The sequence below is a fragment of the Chelonia mydas genome, chromosome 3 (genome assembly GCF_015237465.2).
Source record: "Chelonia mydas isolate rCheMyd1 chromosome 3, rCheMyd1.pri.v2, whole genome shotgun sequence".
Taxonomy (NCBI): Eukaryota; Metazoa; Chordata; order Testudines; family Cheloniidae; genus Chelonia; species Chelonia mydas.
In genome coordinates, this window is record NC_057851.1 from 184,811,568 (window position 1) to 184,832,074 (window position 20,507).

General features: G+C 42.1%; 1 protein-coding gene across 2 annotated transcripts in view; it reads right to left on the reverse strand.

Moving 5' to 3' along the window:
• Nucleotides 1-20,507, reverse strand: part of BFSP1 (beaded filament structural protein 1) — a 54,077-nt gene that overhangs the window by 23,089 nt on the left and 10,481 nt on the right. Inside the window, exons 1-2 of one of the 2 annotated variants that reach the window (XM_043543916.1) lie at nt 14,373-14,428; nt 9,430-9,490 (exon numbers count right to left, since the gene is read on the reverse strand). In XM_043543916.1, the coding sequence (XP_043399851.1) occupies nt 9,430-9,462 (33 nt within the window). In that variant the 5' untranslated portion in view covers nt 9,463-9,490; nt 14,373-14,428. Of the gene's footprint in view, nt 1-9,429; nt 9,491-14,372; nt 14,429-20,507 lie in introns of those variants that run through there. The other variant, XM_043543915.1, reaches the window with a different exon arrangement.

Genomic DNA, 20,507 nt, shown 5'->3' on the forward strand with positions numbered 1-20,507 from the left:
TCCAGAGATGCTCTGGATTTGCCTTTCCATTTGGTGACCTTATAAAATACCCATAAAATGTGTTCTAAATGAGCTCCAATATACTGTCCAATTCTAAGCACATGATCTCTCTGAAATATGGAGGAGAAGGGATGTTCTGGACATTAAAATGTAGATAAAAAAAATACAAGTCATTCAAATGACCCCATCAAGGTTCCTTCCCCACTTTGAACTCTAGGGTACAGATGTGGGGACCTGCATGAAAGACCTCCTAAGCTTATTCTTACCAGCTTAGGTTAAAACTTCCCCAAGATACAAACTTTTACCTTTTGTCCTTGAACCTTTATGCTGCCACCACCAAAGTGTATAACAAAAATAACAGGGGAAGTGCCCACTTGGAAATGTCTCCCCCCAAAAAATATCCCCCCAAGCACTACACCCCCTTTCCTGGGGAAAGCTTGATAAAAATCCTCACCAATTTGCATAGGTGAACACAGACCCAAACCCTTGGATCTTAAGAACAATGAAAAAGCAATCAGGTTCTTAAAAGAAGAATTTTAATTAAAGAAAAAGTAAAAGAAAAACCTCTGTAAAATCAGGAAGGGAAATACCTTAAAGAGTAGTCAGATTCAAAACATCCCTCTAGGCAAAAACCTTAAGTTACAAAAAGACACAAAAACAGGAATATACATTCCATTCAGCACAACTTATTTCATCAGGCAATTAAACAAAACAGAATCTAACGCATATCTAACTAGATTGCTTACTAACTATTTACAGGAGTTCTAACCTGCATTCCTGCTCTGGACCCGGCAAAAACATCACACAGACAGAGCGAACCCTTCGTTTCCCCTCCTCCAGCTTTGAAAGTATTTTGTCTCCTCATTGGTCATTTTGGTCAGGTGCCAGCGAGGTTATCTTAGCTTCTTAACCCCTGTTTGCACAAAGCCACTTCTGCTAGAGGTTACTCAATCTTTTGCCGCTTCTGATACCTTAATTATTTCTGCCTTTACATCCTCCGCTAACAAAGCCATTTCTTATTCCTAGGCGTTGGGTCTACAGAGCACACATTCGCTAAAATCAGACAAATAAAGATCCATATGGTAAAAGAAAAGGAGTACTTGTGGCACCTTAGTGACTAACCAATTTATTTGTTAGTCTCTAAGGTACCATAAGTACTCCTTTTCTTTTTGCGAATACAGACTAACACGGCTGCTACTCTGAAACCTGTCATATGTTAAAAGAGATTGTGAGGAAGGTAGCTGATTGTTACTGATTGCTTTGTAGCATTGTTCTCCATGAATACATTCCTATTTAGAAAGCACATAGCTTTCTCAGAGGATTCTTTGCTACCTTAGTGCCCGGGATACCTTAAAATGGACTCAAGAAAAGCCAATAAACAATAAAAACATATTTACTAAATGGAAAATAGCCAGAACAAATTAATAAAGAATTCACTAATACATCAGTGTTTACATAGAGAAACTCATCCACTCCCTCGATGGTATCAATGTTGGTTTAACCTTGGTTTGTTGCCAGTAGCATGGCAAAACTCCTATTGATCTCAAGTAGAAAAGAATTCCAGAAGTGGCCCAATGTCTGCTCCCATTTCTTGGTTCTCTTGTCCCTTTCACATTCCTGTGATTGCCTGCCCAGGAAGGTACCATTTACCATGAGGAAGGGGAGCAGAATCGAACGCTAAGTAACATGGCTAGGAGAATACACATTGATACCTATCCTTCTTGAGTCATTAGAAAACACGGAATGTGAATAGAGTGGATGATTTAATCTAGAAATATTGGGCCAGATTTTTTTCTCTCTCTCTCATTCTCTCTCTCCCCCATTCTCCCTCATTAGGATTGAATGTAACTCTTTAAAACAGTGCAAATTCAGTGTGTTGCAACCAAATTAACCCAATGTGGCAAACAATGTGAAGAGAAGAATTTTTTCATTTGCTTATATACCAATATTAGGAGACTGGGTTACAAGTAAGAGAAATTGGAAACTCTCATTGATGAAAAGAAATTGGATATAATTGATATGACTAAAACCTACTGAGACAATTACTGTGACTGGAATGTTCACAACACTGTTACAACCCGTTGAGGACAGTCAGAATGGGTTAATTTCCCAAAGCTAAGAAGAATTATGAGTGAAATTGATTGGGAAGGAAAATTTGGACAGAAAAATGTGAAGGAAAATTGGGAGTTATTTAAAAAGAGTTTATAGATAACCAACTTTGACCTAAAAACCCATCATGTTTAGTGATGAAGTGAAAGCAGTAATTACAAATATAAAAACAATTTCTAACAAATGGCAAAAAGGGAAAATATATAACAATCAATATACAGTAAATGTTATGAAATATAGAAAATTGACAGGGCAGCTAAAGACTTCAGGGAAAAATCCATGGCTAGCAGGGCTATGGCCAATAAAAAGTTTCTTAAAATATATTTGAAACAAAGGAAATTCTAGTAATGGTAGAGTTATAGGTCTGTTATTAGATGGAGATGGTAAAATTGTTAATAATGATGCAGAAAAGGCAGAAGTGTTCAATAAATATTTTGTTCTGTAGTAGGAAACAAGCAGGATGATGTACTTGTACCACGTGAGAATGAAGAAGTACTACCTAGTTCATTAATAACTAAGGATGATGTTAAACAATATTTAATTGGGGAAAACATTTTTATAACAGCAAATCCAAATAATGTGCACCCAAGGGTCCTAAAAGAGTTGGCTGAGGAGATCTCTGGCCTCCTAATGTTAAAATTTAATCTATTTTGGAATACCAGGGAAATTCCAGAAGACTGGAAGAGTGCTAATGTGGTGCCAATATTCACAAAGGGCAAGTGGAATGTCTTCTGTAACTATAGGCTGGTTAGCCTGTTATCAATCATGGATAAAATAATGGAAAAGCTGATACAGGATTCAGCTGACAAAGACTGAAAGAATATGAATGTAATTAATGCCAGTCAACATGGTTTTTACTGAAAATAGGTCTTGTCAAACAAACCTGATTTCATTTTTTGATAGCTGTAGTATACTTAGACTTTTATAAGTCATTTGATTTAGTGCCACACACATTCTGACTGAAACATTAGCATTATACAATATCAGTAAAACACAAGTGAAATAGATTAGGAACTTGCTAACTGACAGATGTGAAAAAGTAGCTGCCAGTGGAGAATTATGATGGAAAGAGGGTATTTTTAGTGAGGTCCCTCAGGGATCGGTACTAAGTCAATGCTATTCAACATTTTCATCAAAGTCACTGCTGGTAAAATTTGCAAATGACACAAAGGTTAGCAGAGAGGTAAATGATGATCATGGCAGGGCAGTAACATAGAGCGATCTGGATCTCCTGATAAGTTGGGCCCTTTTAAACGAAACATATTTTTATAGAGCCTACTGCAAGGTCATGCATCTAGGAACAAGGAAGGCAGGCCATACCTACAGAATGAGGGATGTATCCTGGAAAAGAGTGACTGAAAAGGATACAGGGGATATTGTAGACAAGCAATGCAATGTGGGCTCCCAGTACAGTATTGTGGCAAAAACTGAATGCAATCCTTGGATATGTAAACAGGGGAGTAGCAAATAGGAGGAGGGAGGTGATTTTACCTCTGTATATGGTATTGATGAGACCAATACTGGAATACTACATGCAGTTCCAGTGCATGCATTTTCAAAAGCATGTTGAAAAATTGGGAAAGTTGAAGAAAAGAGACAGAAATTATTTGAAGGCTGGAGAAAATGCCTTACAGAGAGAGATGTAAACAGCTCAATCTGTTTAATTTCTCAAAATGATTGAGAGGTGACTTCATTAAAGTGTAGAAGTACCTTCACCAGGAGCAAATACTGAGCGCTAAACGGCTCTTCATTCTAGCAGAGCGACGCATAACAAGAACCAATGGTTGGAAGCCGAAGCCAGACAAATTCAAATTAGACGTAAGGCTCAAAATTTTAACAGTCCGGCTGACGAACCATTGGAACCAACAACCAAAGGAAGGGGTGGATTCTCCATCTCTTGATGTCTTCAGATCAAGACTGAATGCCTTTCTGGAAGATGTGCTTTAGCCAAACACAAGTTATTGGGCTCAATAAAGGGGAAACTGGGTGAAATTTAATGGCCTGTGACATACAGGAGACCAAAGCAGATGATACAATGGTCCCTTCTGGCCTTAAACATTATGAACTTATGCAATCCATTTGCATATGATTAGAGCAGAGTTTAGGATTTCAGGGGCATCCATAAACAGTGGCTCAGTCTGACAGAGTTATAGTCTGGGTAGATGTTTAATCTCCTTAGGCCTTCTCTACACTGCAGAGTTTTGTTGCTAAAAGGCAGCTTTTGGCAACAAAACAGTGGAGTGTACGCATAGCAATGCCACTTTTGCTGACAAAACTCTTCCATTTCAATGACAAAATAAAACCACCTCGACGAGAGGCATAGAGCTTTTTGCAGCAAAGTTAAAATGACAAAATGTCACTGCAGACACTGCCGTTCATTATATCCCCAGAACTGGCCTCTCCCAGTATCCCACAATGCCTGCCAGGACCGTTCTGCTCACTGTTTTGAACTCAGCAGCCCTACAGGCATGTGCCCCTCCCCTTTCAAAGCTCCCTTCTGACAGCTGAGCCTGCTGCTCTACACTGGGCAACAAAGCAAATCATGAAGGTGGACTGCTCCTGCTCTCTGCCACACTAGGAACACAGACGCAGGCAGGCCGGGACAGATGTGTGTGCGCCTGTGAGAGAGAGAGAGAGAGGGGCTGCTGTGCTGAGCCAGGGAGGGAGGTGGGGGCTGATGTCAGGGATGTTCCCCTTCCCCTGCCCCAGGATTGGTTGCTTCTGGCGGCTGTCTGAACTGACGGAGACAGCACGCGGGGGCACACACTCTCCCCCAACACACACTCTGTCTCTGTCTTCCCCCCACGCTCCCTGTCACACACTCTTCCCCTCCCCCCCCCCCCACTTCAGTTGAAAAGCAACTGGAAATCTACTAGGATGCCCATGGAATAATGGGATTGGGAAACCTGCATCATGTGACGCTGTACCTGCCCCATGAGGCATTGCAAACCCTTCCCAAAGCACCCTGCAGCCAGGTGCACAGTGGGATAGCTACCCACAGTGCACTGCTCTCTGTGTCGATACAAGAGCTGCTAGTGTGGATGCGCTGTGCCGACACAAGGAGCATACTGTGGACATGCAACTGCAGTTTAATTAAAGTGCTTTAATTACAATGGCATAACTTTTGGTGACAAAACTGCAGTGTAGACATAAGATCACAACATTGAAAAGGGGGGGCAAAAGACATATCTGGCTTCAAGACTAAGCTTGATAAGTTTATGGAGGGGATGGTATGATGGGATAGCCTAATTTTGGCAATTAATTGATCTTTGACTACTAGCGGTAAATATGCCCAATGGGATGTTAGATGGGGTGGGATCTGAGTTACTACAGAGAATTCTTTCCTGGGTGTCTGGCTGGTGAGTCTTGCCCACATGCTCAGGGTTTAGCTGATTGCCATATTTGGGGTCAGGAAGGAATTTTCCTCCAGGGCAGATTAGCAGAGGCCCAGGGGGGTTTTCGCCTTCCTCTGCAGCGGGGGGCCACGGGTCACTTGCTGGAGGATTCTCTGAACCTTGAAGTCTTTAAACCACAATTTGAGGACTTCAGTAGCTCAGATATAGGTTAGGGGTTTGTTACAGGAGTGGGTGGGTGAGATTCTGTGGCCTGGGTTGTGCAGGAGGTCAGACTAGACCATCATAATGGTCCCTTCTGACCTTAAAGTCTATGGTTATTCAAAGAAAAACCAGTGGAGAAAAGGGGCTGCTAATTGACTGCCTTTTGACAAGTGGCTACTCAGGCTCAGCTTAAACATTATTATCTGGAATAGTTTATAGAAGAAATAAATTCAGGCAGGATAGCAGAACCTCCCCTCCTCTCCAATAGAGTCTAAGTACCTGTAGTACTATAAGTATAATACAGTTGAGTCATAACGTCATAGCCACCAAATTCGTGTGAGTGGCCTAACTGGCACTGCCTATGATGTCCCTTGTGAGCAAGTTCCCATCTAATCATGTCTACTGTTTCCAGGGGCAAGTCTGGGAATGGGGAAAACACAGTCACTTATTTCTTCTCTAAGGGATAAAGGATATAGAAGAAACTGGTTAGAGCAAGAAACTTCAGAATTTTTTTTATCTATCTGTTGCCCGTGGTTGGCCCCCCATTACTGGAATATCTGAGTACTCTATAACCTTTAATGTATTTATCCTTACAACACCCTTGTGAGGTACAGAGGTGCTATTATATCTTGTTAGCTCTTTCCAGTAAGAAATGTTTAAATGTTGGACGGTAGTTGAAGACAGAAGAATCCAGGAAACAAAGCTGCCAGGAAATGTTTCATTTTAACCTCTTTAGAAACAGCACTAGTAATTCAGGGCTCAGTTGTGCCTGAGAGGCACAGTCCGAGCTGGACTTGGTGCAGAATCACACCGTCCCAGAGGGAGCGTGGGGAAGCATTCTCACTACTACAGCTCCTGCAGGCGCTGAGCTGTTTAGGGTGCATTTCACTGCCTGCTGTGCAGTCAGATGGATCCACGGGCAGCTCCACGGGCAGCCAGAGGCCATCTTCTCCCTGTCCCTAGGCAGTAAGTTGGGAGTCCCTGTGCTTGCTTAAATGCAGGAACTGGAATTTTGCATGTCTCAAGTCAGGATCAGACAAGCGGCAACAAAGCTGCTTGTGGCCTCCCCCTGCAAAAGAGTCAGGCTGACTGTGGCCCTTTGCCGTTAAATACCAGGCATGAAATCCTGGCTCCACCTCAGTCAATGGGAAAACTCCCGCTGGCTTCAATGGAGACAGGATTTCACTGCAGCCCTGGGTTTAGGCACCTAACTCCCACTGATTTCGACTAGTACTTTATAAGCCCAGCTCAAGTCATTATGCTGTTTAGCACTCACATATTTTTGAGGCACTGGAAAGAACTGCTCTACAAATGACAGACATTTGTTCTCTCCGCGATAAGAATTGGGGAGCTTGGCACTAACTCTTTTTAAGATTCATCTGCTATTTTCTTTGTTTTCCCTTAATAGTCTTCGGTTCATTTGATCACCGTTTGGCTTCTCTGTATGACTTACAGAATAGCTTCAGCACTCTGCCTACATTTGGGTCCCTCATCTTGGGCTCATGATTGTCTAGCACAGTTTGAGGACCGGGTATTATTCTTTGTCATGGAAACAGGACAACACTGGTACGGGGTCAAGCTAGGGAACTGTGTTATGGCCTTCCGTAGGTATTGACCCATCTGCACTCCAAAACCAAAATCAAGCTTCCATCAGTGGGTTGTTCGCCTCCTTAAAGGTAAGCCTCTGCTCAAGGGTTCTGATTACAACAGCATTCAAGGTATTCCAGAGGCCTTCAAAATCCTCTTAATCTGCAGGAATTGAGGAATGAAATGTCTATTTTTTTGGTTAATGGGAACTTGGTGTTATTTAATGGACTTGACCTTTTCCTGCAGGATAGGATACAGTTTTAGTCCTCAAAGCCAGATAATCTCCTTGAAGCTCCCAGACTGTCATAACAGGACTGACAAAAAACTGACAAACCTGTGCGTGGAGAGACTCATGCAATTTCTCTGACCAGGAGCTCAATAAGTACAATACATCAGATTAAAGGGATTTCTTTAAAAAACAGGACACTACACATAAAGACGGGATCTCTGTTAAGTGAGATCCCTTCCACAGTGAGAAGAACTGCTAATCTATATAATAAGATTCCAGGATTCTCTATGTCACTCTGAAGCCTAGAAGGTTTGTTGAGTCAGTGTGAAGTGATGGAAACAGCTACAAGCATGGCTGAGAGCTCTTTCTGTTTAGAATATCACCAGGTTCGATCATCACTAGGATCTGTGGTCTGTTATCATCCAATTTTTAAGTTCTCAGCCATTTTTAGCCTTTTTTTTTAACACACCTGACTTTATAGATTACAACAATGTGACAGCATTGGCTTTCAGCTATTAGTGGTCAATAAATGCAAAAAGAACAAAACAATGATTAGGGAAAACTGCCCTTTTTCTAGGATCACTTTGCTTGCCTCTGGCCCAGAGCTCTTTTCTTAAGGAGCTCATTGGTATGGTGCTTTCAACCATGCAGACAGTGGCAGTTTGCAGAAACCAGAACGGTCATTTTTATTTCTCTCCACCTTATAGCCAAAATTATACATATTCATATTTAGATGTAACTATCTTTGCTCCACTTTTCCACATCATTATCATCATATCAATAGACTTCTCCCACAGGTGGCCGGAGCCACACAACAGCAAGAGATATACAGTAGGAATGCTTTGCAGGGCAATGCTTAGTGAAGGACCCTTACGAGATGTGTAGGTTGCCATAAAGGCCTGTCAAGGGCTTAAAAAAATCCCAGGCAAATGAGGCACTGCATGGGAAAACACACAAGACACATCTGTAGAGGAAATGAGTTTAAAATCTGTTCTCTTGGGCTTTCATTTCTCTTATTGATTGGTTTGTGACTATATTTGTCTAGATATTAAGGAACCCTACTGACAATGAATGTTTCCAACTGTAAATCAGTGCAGCCATCGTCTGTTCTATCGACCTGGTCCTGAACTCCGTTCTCAGGAAAAACTCTCATTTAATTCAGTAAACTCAGAATCATGCCTAATAGCCCAAATCCAGCTAAACACTTACTAATGCATGTAACTGTAACTTAAAGGGGCCCCATGTTATTGGATCAGTTACAAAGTTTATATTCCATGGGTCTACGGACATGCAGGATAACAAAGGAGACAATAAGTCCAGTTAGTGATCAGATAGGTCTCTCGCTAAGGGCCTACTCCAAAACCTATTCCCACAGACTTCAGCATGTTTAGGATCAGGCTCTAAGGCCAGATTTTCAAAGGTATTTAAGTGCCTAAAGATGCAGATAGTCACCTAACGGTCTTCTCATAGGGGCCTAAGCAGGTTAGGTGCCTAATTCACATTGAAATCAACCTTTGAAAATCTGTGCCTAAGGGCTCCCCTTCAGAGTTTACAGGATGAAAAGAAATCACCCAGCACTGGAGAATGAGGAAAGGTCCCAAATTCTCTCACTATCCTAGATTCTGATTTCTTAATGCTATTGACAGTAAAGTTACCTGCACACACTGATAGCTTATGGCCAGAAATAGGAGAGAGGATGGGAACACTACACATAAAGTAGTGATTTCATGATTTGTGGGGGCACCTGTAAGTGTGACTATGGCCGGGGGGTAGAGGGGGGAAGTGATATTACATAATATTACCAAAATAAATTCCATTAGAACTAAAATAACTGCTTAAAAGTTAATCGAACCAAACTGAATGGACATCAAAGCAATTTTGTCTAGTAAATGAAATGAAAGGAAGCAGCTGATGCAAACAGCACACTTCCTACTGTAACAGGCTCACCTTATTAAGGCGTTCAAGGGTCTCTTTTAGCATCTGCTGATATTCACGTTCATTTCTGTACCTGCAAATAGGACAAAGTGAAGATGAAGTCGAGTGGCTTATCTCTTCACATACTGTGCTCCAGCTACAATATCTTACAGTACAGAAGCGTCACATTTAAGTTGACTATGAATCTTGACCGGGCCCACAAGGTTTATTCATAACTTAACCATAGATCTTTGGCTTCAGATGGCGAGTGTAATTCTTGTTTTGATTAGGTCCCTCAAGTCTTTTCATCAAGCAACAAGCACAATGAAGTGGATGGACATTTGCCATGACTTCTCCAAAGAAAGTCTGAGCATAGATCATTTCCAAGAAAATGTCAGTGATTTACATTATACAAAACTATATCAGACAACAGTGCTCACCATTTAAAAATCACTATTTACCAATAGTTACCAGACTTGATAGCTGAGATATCACAATATTTCATTCTGCTGTTAGAGGAGATAACTGTGAAAGTGTATCTGGGATAATCTGGTGTGGTACAGAAACCAATGATAAATGTTGACATTTGAGTTATGCGCACTGTAAATAATGTTGCAATTTGTGGTGTACAGTTGATTTCAACGGGAGTTTCATCTGAGTAAGAAGTGCAGAATGAGGATACATTTTGATTTTCTTGGGGTTTAGGTCTTCCTTTTTAATATTACCCACTGTTTAATATTGTTCATAAACTCCAGGGCAGATTTTAATGAGCACATTATTTAACACTGCCTGCTGAAACTAGAAAACACATGAACTTTTCTATACCATTATAATATACTCCTATGTATACGTACAGAAACACACACAAATGTATATGTGAAATTTCCTATATTAGAGAAAAATTGGAAATTAATAAATAAGAAAATGATGTAGTTTATGCTGTTTCTCTCTGAATTAAGATAAACGTGGCATAAAAGGTTATAATTTAAGAATGTCAGCTTTGTATTGTAACATACAAAGAATTCTCTTGTAAGGAGATTTTTCTCATGGAAAGAAACAACCACCATCACCCCTAAAGGGTGATTGATTGATTGTAGTTCTTTCTTTGGAGATGGCACCAAAGAATCCTGTTGTGGATTCTTTTCCTTTAAGAAAAGCAAGACTGTAAATAAACTGCTACACCAGAGAAGCAATTTAATGAGAGAATGCAATTAAAAAAACAATTAGAAACGTATTACAATACTGAGCAACAAGATTTTATCATCAAACTCTGAACAAATTGCTCATCAAAGTCAAGCTGTTGCTGGTGGCTGAAGAGTGAGATAGACACAGCCTGTCTGTTTATTCCTTGCTCCCTGAAGTAATTTCTACTACAGAAGTACAGAAAACAAAATTGCCATCTTTTTATCTTCTCCTTTAAACATTTTAAAATATGGTTTGTTAGCCCAGGGAATGGAAATCTGTTTATCTATAGAGTAGGTGTAACATAGGCTATGGTACTGAACACTGCTTGAGGCTTAACCTAGGAGGAAAGCATCAAAGAATTAGAAGAAAGTTCTCTTGTCCTAATAATTTAATCTTCAGCTCTCTCCCGAAATCATCAGTTCCTTCCAGGTGAGTTCATGGTTTCCAAGGCACCTGTCCAGTCACTAGAAAATTCCTTTCATTTAACACTAGATTCATTCTCTCCTGTGGACGCTGTCCCACTTTGTATAAAATACTTAAATATTCATTGGAGCAGAGACTGGAACATGGGTCTCCCAGGAGAGTGCCCTAACCACTAGTTCTCACCCTCTTTCTGACCCAATGACTATTGAGAGATAGAAAGAGACCCACTCCCAGCAAACCCTATAGCTCTGTGGTTAGGGCACTCACCTGGGAGGAGGAAGAGTCTGCTCCCAATGAGGCAGCATGGGTACTTGAACCCTGTTCGCCCACATCTTGCGTGAGTGCACTAACCACTGGGCTATTGAGTATAAAGGGACTTCTCCTTCTCAATGTTTCTTGAGAAAGGACTGATCTAGCTTAGGCACCTCATTCCAGGTAAGGTTTCACAGCTATGAATCCTGAGCAGAGGAAGGCACCTCCTCCAGCCCAGGGGGTGGGGGTGGGGCATAGGTCACACTCCTCTCCTTGGCATTTATCACCGTCTAACTTAGGCAGCTCCCTGGTCAGCATGCTGGCTTCTGTGCATCCCCTTGTTAAGGCTCCTAATTCTCCCCATGCATCTCAACAGGGGCATCTGGGTGCCGAACTCAAGGCTCAGGATTCCAGGGTGCCTGAAGTTTAGTATCACATTGATGAGCCTAACTACCTTTTGTGGGTCTAGCCCCAAGTGACTTGGCCCAGGTCACACAGGAAGTTTGTAGCGGAGCTGGGAGTTGAAAGCGGGTTACCCCATGTCCTAAGCTAGCACCCAACAACTGGGCCATCCTGTCTCTCTCTACAGCCCCCCACTTCCACACAGTGCAGACAGTCTACAAAAGTGAAAGGGAGGGGGTGGGGCTAAATAAGCCTCCTTACTCCCCTGCACAGTGTTGTAAGGGCAGGACAGAATGCTATTATTCAGTGCCAGTAGGGAACTGGGAACTGCTAGCAAACTGGTAAAAAAAATTAAAAGGTTGCTTAGTTTCACCCTCGCTTCCATACGTTCATGACTTTCTTCTGCTGAAATGCTGTTCTATAGCTTCCTAAAGCAGAGCTTGTCATTAAATCACAACAGCTGTCCAAATGTTTCCCAGTGCACCAGCAAAACCATTCATCCTCTGAGTTAAGACCATATTCAGTATGGAGCTTTATTAAATTGCTGACCTAAAACAAATTTTGTTGGACCTTGTAAATCTCGTCAATGTGCAGTTGAAAACAAACAGTTCATTAATTTGCATAGATGTATTCTGGCAACTGGGAAAGAATGAAGAAGATCACAACACATCATGAAAATCTTATAGCCATGATAAAATGCTGCTCTCCCCGTAATATAACCGTCTGAATTCAATAGAGATGAGGCTGACAGAGTCTGAATCCAGATCTCAACCCCACCACAATTCAGGGCTGCTCTGATCTGGGAGGGGAGGAGATGTCTGATTCTGGCCTATTGCTTGAATTTCCTTATAGACCCATTAACTGAAATATATTTAGCAGCTATTTCCATCATTATCCTTTAGCCCAAAAGCTAATGGCATAACAAGGCTGTTATAATACACACACATTACTCCACTCCACACTCCCTTGTGAGTTCACGTATCCTATGGGGATAGAGCTTTACACTCAATATACTGTGATGTCAGTGTGACCATCTCTTGGAAGAGATTTAAATCAATCCCCATTCTGTTCTGCTCTTCTCTGTACACTAAGAGATCTATAAGACATCTGAAAAAGTCTTTCACTCATACACACGGATATCACATGTTTAAATGCATGGTTACTGCACTGGCTTTATACACTCACTATATTGCCAGGATCTTACGGTATTTGTTGCCTTATAAAGCTCATTAGTACATTTCCCATAAGAAAGGCGCGATATAAAACAAAATTCTATTCTATTCTCTTTCTCTCTAGCTGTTTCTTCTACCCTGGAGCCCAATCATGCAAAAAAAAAGTGCATCAATATAAAAATACATGGGAAACTGTGCTGAAGAAGTGCAATGACCAGTTGACCATCCCCAAAGGTGAACAAATCACATGCTAGCCAAGACTTTCAAAGTGACTAGTATTTTCTGTGCCATTTTTTAGTGCCCAACTAGAGACTGCCTTAAAGGGATCTGATTTTCAGAGGGTGGGAAATCAGTGTTTTCTGAAAACAGGCCCCTTTAAGTTGCTTCCAGCTGAGCACTCGGAAATTGTGACACCCAAAATCTCCAGTCACTTTTGAAAATCTTGAAAAGCAAAAGGACAAGCCAGTCAGGGGACAGACTGACTGATGTACCTGTGCTGATATGGTAGGTATGTGAGGGGCTGAAACTGACGAGATGAAGGCCAAGATCTGCAAAGTCATTTTTTGACCCTCATGAAGCAGATAAAGGTACTGAGATCCTTAGTCCTGATATAAATGTGATCCTTAGCTGGCAGTGTGGATCCAGGGCTGGACAGTGGTGGCCCTGTTCTTCGTGCCTCGTCCACTGCCAAGCAGCAAGCAGAAGTCAGCATTGTGTTGCTGCATAGAGGGTATTAGTTGCCATAGGAGTAGGGAAAAGCTAGTAGATGTCCTTTGAAGAAGCTGCCTGATTCAAGTAAGCTAGAGCAGATCTTTAAAAGATCCACCACCACACTGCTTTTCTCTTTCAGCTGTCAGAGAGCTACCAATGTGGGAATTCTGCCACCGCACCCCAGAGTTCAGATATTTAGCAGAATCCATGAGCACTCCCGTTAGCTGAGGGGGTCTGCCTATTGAATGGGAGGGACATGCACAGTCTAGAAGTTATACTGGACTCGTCTCCACTTCTAAAATGCCGGGCTTCAGCAGTGGCTAGAAATATCTATTCCCTTCTCCAGTGGACAAGTAGTGTGAACCTGTTCCTCACAATGTAGACCTAGTCACAATGATCCATATCTTTATTATTCAAAGCTGGACTATGGCCATGTTCTTTCCCTGGGTCTGACACTGGGAGGCTTCCAGGAGTTGAGTGTGGCTCAAAATGTTGCATCTTGTCTCCTCAAGCAGAACAGTAGACAAGAAAACACCACAGCATTACTCAGCATTCAGTCACTCAGTGCTGGATTCAGTTCATGGTCCTGGTCCTGGCCTTCAACGTGCCCAGCTGCCTAAAAGCTGCCTCTCCCTTGACCCACTCCAAGAATATTAAAATCAGCAAGGAAGATGAAGATGAAGGTACCTGGGATGAAGATTGCCAGAGCTGGAGACAAAACATTTTCAGTAAAGGGTGCCCAGCAGAGGAACTCTGAGGTACAGGAGGTTAGGATGATCCCATGTCTTGCCTCCTTATGGCACAATGAAGGAGACATGTACTTTCACTAACCTTTTCTCAATAGAAACAGCAATGCTTTGGCTGGTAAGTCCTTCTTCCCCATAGATACCTCTGCCAAAGAAAAGACAAACTATGGAATGCAAGTCCTACCAAGATGATGCACAAGCCTAAAATACTTGCATTTCATCTCTCAGTACCTGTGATTGGCAGACTAAGAATATACATGACATAGCTTATACTGCTTATCTCTGAGATACAGACTACTGCTTGTATTAACAAGAACAATGAGCCCAATCCCAAAATCTTCCTTATTTAGTTCTTACTATACACCACTCTCAATGAAGTAGTGTCACTGCTATGCTGCCCCTTTGGATAGTGCAGTTCACCAGGGCACAGCTGTGCCCTTCCACTATGTGTAGGGCCCTACCAAATTCACGGTCCACTTGGGTCAATGTCATGCTCATAGGATTTTAAAAATAGTAAATTTCCTGATTTCAGCTATTGAAATCTGAAATTTCACGATGTTGTAATTGTAGGGATCCTGACCTAAAAAGGAGTTGGGGGCGGGGGTCGCAAGGTTATTGTACGGGGAGGTTGCGGTACTGCAACCCTTACTTCTGCACTGCTGCTGACGGCGATGCTGCCTTCAGAGCTGGGAAGCTGGAGAGCAGTGGCGGCTGGCTGGGAGAGGCAGTGGCCACTGCCAGCAGCAGTGCTGAAGGAAGGGTGGCATGATATGGTATTGCCACCCTTCCTTCTGCATTGCTGCCTGCAGAGCGGGGCCCTCAGTCAGCAGCCGCCACTCTCTGGCCACCCAGCTCTGAAGGTGGCAGCACAGAAGGAAGAGTGGCATGGTATGGTATTGCCACCCTTACTTCTGTGCTGCTGCTGGCGGGGTGCTGCATTCAGAGCTGGGCACCTGGCCAACAGTCGCCACTTTCCGGCCACCCAGCTCTAAAGACAGTGCAGAAGTATGGGTGGAAATATTGTAACCCCCCTAAAATAACCTTGCGACCCCCCTGCAACTCCCTTTTGGGTCAGGACCCCCAGTTTGAGAAATGCTGGTCTCCCCTGTGAAATCTGTATAGCATAGGGTAAAAGTACACAAAAGACCAGATTTTATGGGAGGAGACCAGATTTCATGATCTGCGATGCGTTTTTCATGGCCGTGAATTTGGTAGGGCCCTAATTATGTGTTTTATGTGTAAAGACATCCCTCTTCTAGGTGGTATCAGATTTTGGGGTGCAATCCAGACCCCTGAGGGGTGGTGTCACCGCCTCCCCTGCTCTGCTGTTGTGGTTCTGTCTAGATGATTCCAGCCAACATACAACCCTACACTTGAATGTCTTTAAGCAGCTCTGACTCAACAATTCTGATTCCAGCAGCCTGCTTGTTATACCCTGTCCCTCTCTGGACTCCAGCAGCCTTGGTTACACCTGGCAAAATGACCCATCACCCCCCAGTCCCGAATTTTCCCCAAACCCATGTGTTCTGCAAAGTCCAGCTCTCCCCTAGACCATTCAGACAGATATTAAGGTTCATTTGTTCCTTTAAAGACACAATACCTAACAGTTTGCCACATTAACCAGAGCTAACATTTGCTTTAAACAAAACACAGCACTGCCTGGTTTAGATTAAAAGTAAAACAAAACAAAAGGAGATCAGATTATAAATGAGTTCACATATAAAAGACAAAGTTAGCAAACAAACAAAAGAGAAAAATGCTTTCTGGAGGTGAAGACTTAACAAAACAGGCTACAGCCTTTGTCCATGATAGATTCGTAAGAAAACCATCTCCAGCAAGATGGCTGACTAACCCCTCTAGTCAGGATCTCTCACAAAGTCCAAAGTGCTCAGTTCCTTTGTCTTCATAGGTGAAAGATAACTTGGGGTTCTCTGTTCGTTCCTTTGTAGTTGAGTGAATCTTTAAATGGATTCTTCTGAAGGTCCCCCACACCCTCAAAGTAACATTCATTCAAGCTGTGAGGAAAGCGATATAGAGTCTCTTGGTGTAGGGAGTTTCATGCTGGCTTCTTCCCACTCTAGAGTTTCCTAAAATGCAAATTGATCTGTTTCCTGCAATCTCCTCCCCCTGCTGTCTTGATGGTCATACTGACCATCTATGGAATTTGCATGCCCACTGTCTCTTAATGTACCTTGGAAATATCTTCCAGGTGGCGGAACTACATTCCTTTGTCTAGCCCTGCCTGTCAGACGTACTTTGATAACATTATTTCTAATATGTTTATAATTTTAAAGTTGTCCTCCATACATATACCACACACTAATATTAATGATCAGTATGTCATTAGCTTTCTGTTGATATCTTACATAACACCGTTAGATACAGCTTATGAAATTAGTGTGTTGGGGTACACTGAACTGGCCAGGCCAGTTGAAACATACTACCAAAAAATCTGTAAGCCCCTTGCCCTCTTGCATTGGGAGGCATTAGGGTTACCATGGGCCAGTGGATGTTGAGGGCAGCAGAATGTGTACAGGATGGTCTGGGACTGTTTAGCTGGATGGCATTTTGAAGGCATGTACAGGCACCTCCTCCATCCTCTTACTAAGGCTCACTGCTGTCCAGTGCCTGATGCGTCGGTCATGGTGCACTTTATGGGTCCAGTCACCATGTATGTACATCAAACAAGTCATAGGTAACAGGGGAGTAAGAAGACTGGAGCTAGGACATGTCTACTCTTCTATTCTATTCTATTCTGTTCAGGTTCTTATACTGAGCACATCACCAAAGTATCTGAGCACCTTCCCGCAGAGCATTAAACAATACCATATGCCCTGGCCACTTCTCACTCTGAGCAAGCCAAAAGCACTTGCTTCTGCAGATGCGGTTTGGAAAGTGGCTTCGCAGATGGTTACTGACTATGGAGCTCTTCTTATCTCACACATTCCAGCTGTTGTGCTACTAGAGTGGTGGCCCGTACCTCTGATTACCAGTTACACGGTCACCCTGGCTTCACAAAAGGGTTCCAATTTGGGAGGAATATCAATTAGATTTGATCATAAAAAAATGTTATGAAGAATTATTGAAGAATCCAGTGCCCAGCTTTATATCTAGCAATTTCCAGGGAGTTACACTACACACAAACCCCATGAGTTCTATCTTTCAATATCTTTTAAATGAAACACTCTGTTTTAATGAGTAAACTTTTAATTTTTTTTCAGTTAAAAATTACTTATGCTTAGACATTGACATTAAAATAATCTAGTTTGTAATAACTTTCTGGATACCATGGAGAGAGAGAAATATACTCTGTATTTTCAGCCTTCCTACACGCAAAATATAATGCTGCTATGATAATTATGCTTAATACAACTAACATAATTAGCAAAATGATATTGTAAGCTGTGGTAGGCAGTCCCCAGGAATATTTAAGTGAGTTCTAGAGAAAGAAGTCATTATCCATTGACACAGAATCTGAATTATTCATGCTAATAGAAAGAGATGTGAATCCCATTAAAGATGAGCAAAAAATGAATTTGAATGTAAGATCTGTTTGCAAGTGGTTCATCAGGATTTAATTCTGCAAATAGTGTAGCAGCCTTAGTGCATTTAAAATGTAACTTCAGAAGTACATGTGATTTAGCTCAGTGGTTTTTCAACTTGAGGTCCGCAGACCCCTGGAGGTCCTCAGACTGTCTAAGGGGTCCGCAAAGGGTTGTGGTTTCCATAGAACAGTGGTTTTCAATTTGTGGTCCATGGATCATGTGGTCCACAGACTATGTCTAAGATTTCCAAAGGGGTCTGCACCTCTATTCAAAATTTTTTAAGGGTTCACAATGAAAAAAAAGTTGAAAACCACTGGTCTAGCTAATGATGCAAGTCAATAGGATACATTCTGTGTGTGTGTGTGTGTGTGTGTTTGTGTGTGTGTGCGCGCGCGCACACGTGTGTGTGTGCATGTGTGCCCGCATGCCAAAATCTTTGTATTTGTAAGACGCAGGGGAGGGAGAGGTGGTATATTTGAAAATAAGTAATAAAATGTGCCAGGTTTTTTTTGCTTTTTGGTCACAGAAAGAAGTAAGTATTCTGTATTGCAAAAAAGTGACATAAAACATTTGTAAGTTGTGGGTACCATGAGTGGCTGGGGTAGAAAAACATCAGTGAGTGGCCAGTCCAGCCAGTAGAAACCAAACATAGAGCAGCTAGGACAGTACACAATTCAGCTCAGTGAGACTCTATTAGCATGAAAAGCTATACAAGAGTAAAAACCAAACCAAAACCAGACAGACCCCTTAAATATCTGTCAGAGGTAGGCACAATTCACTCAGGCTAGCTCCATGCTCCCATTTGTCAGCAATGTCCATTCCAGGGGGCTACATGAGCATGATGCCATCTCTATCATTTCTCTCCTTTCTCCCACGGTTAGGTACCGATTTTCTTGATTGCTTTTTGATGAGAGATTTTTCATGATACCTGACAGTTTAGGAAATGTCTTCCTCATACACCTTCATCCTTTGCACATTGGAGCAGAGTGCCTCTCTGTCTCATATTCGTTCAATGTGCAGCAAAAGTCCAAAAAGCTATCATAAAGCTAGGAACCGTTAGGAAAGGGATAGATAGCCAGAAAATATCATAGTGCTACTATATAAATTCATGGTATTACAACACCTTGAATACTACATGCGGTTTTGGTCATTCCATCTTTCAAAATATATATTCGAATTGGAAACGGTACAGAGAAGGGTAACAAAAATGTTTACGGGTATGGAACAGCTTCCTTATGAGGAGAGATTAAAAAGACTGAGACTGCTCATCTTATAAAAGAGACAACCAATGGGGTATGATAGAGGCCTACAAAAGTCTGAATGGTATGGAGAAAGTGAATACGTAAGTGTTATTTACCCCTTCACATAGCACAATTAATAGGCAGAAGGTTTAAAACTAACATACGGAAGTACTTCTTCACGCAATGCACAGTCAACCTGTGGGATTCATTCCCAGGGGATGTTTTGAAAGCCAACCGAATAACTGGATTAAAAAAAGAATTAGAGAAGTTCAGGGAGGATAAGTCAATCCATGGCTATTAGCCAAGATGGTCAGGGACACAACTCCATGCTCCGGGGTGTCCCTAAACCTCTGACTGCCAGAAGCTGGGACTGGATGGCAGGGGGTGGATCACTTGATCATTGCCCTGTATTGTTCCTTCCCTCTGAAGTGCCTGGCACTGACCACTGCTGGAAGACAGGATACTGGGCTAGATGGACCACTGGTCTGACCCAGTATGACCATTTTTATGTTGTCACTCTGTCACAATGGTTGCATAGTTACTCCTCTCTGGGTTTGGACTGCTTTGTGCCTCCCTATGTTGATCTCTAGTCTATAATCACATTCTGTATTCAAGGAGAGGCTGTTTCCATTTTGCACATTTCACTGTAGTGAGCTAGTCTGATGGCCTGACAGTTCTGTAGCTGTCTAGCTTGCTGCTTTTTTTGATTGGTTCTTCCCAGTGACCTGTATATTGGTATTCTAGATATCGGATTAAAATCTGGAGCACTTTGTGGCTTTGGGCAAATTTATTTGCTCTGATGATCAGGAAGTTAAAGATGTTGATCTTGGGGAGTGATTATATTCTTTAGAGTGTAAATGGACAACAGAAGTTTTTCCTGTAATGCAACCCAATCTGAGTCTATTACTCTATTTGGGCTACATAGGTATGAGTTTCTGATAGGATTCTTCTTGTTCCTGTATTGTTAAAGGGGGACCAGGAGGGATGGTAGTTTCTAATGATGTCTTCAGGGGCAACTGTTTTTCTCTAGTGATGCTGTTTTGTTCTTGTGTCAACTACCCAGGTTGAATTCCTTTATATAAATCACAGAAGCATTATGCCTTGATTTTTGCAAATCTATATTGTTGGGATTTCTTTTTGCTTATTTGGCTTAAACTCTTTCCTGGTTCGCCAGAAGGAATTAGTGCCTACCATGTCCTTAATCTGTGCTATTTTTTTCTTTCCTGGGCTCTGGTATTTTCTGCTGGAGCATTGATTTGTAGTTCTCTAGTGGGTCATGGTGAGTACTCACAACAAGCAGGTAGCAGCTAAATCCAGAGGATCCAAGCCAGAAGGACAAAAAGCAATCAGTGTAGTTACTCAAGGATCTCTATCCCAGAAAGAGAGACACAAAAAGGAGGGCGCACTGCCGCATGCCTTACAATGGGCAGCATG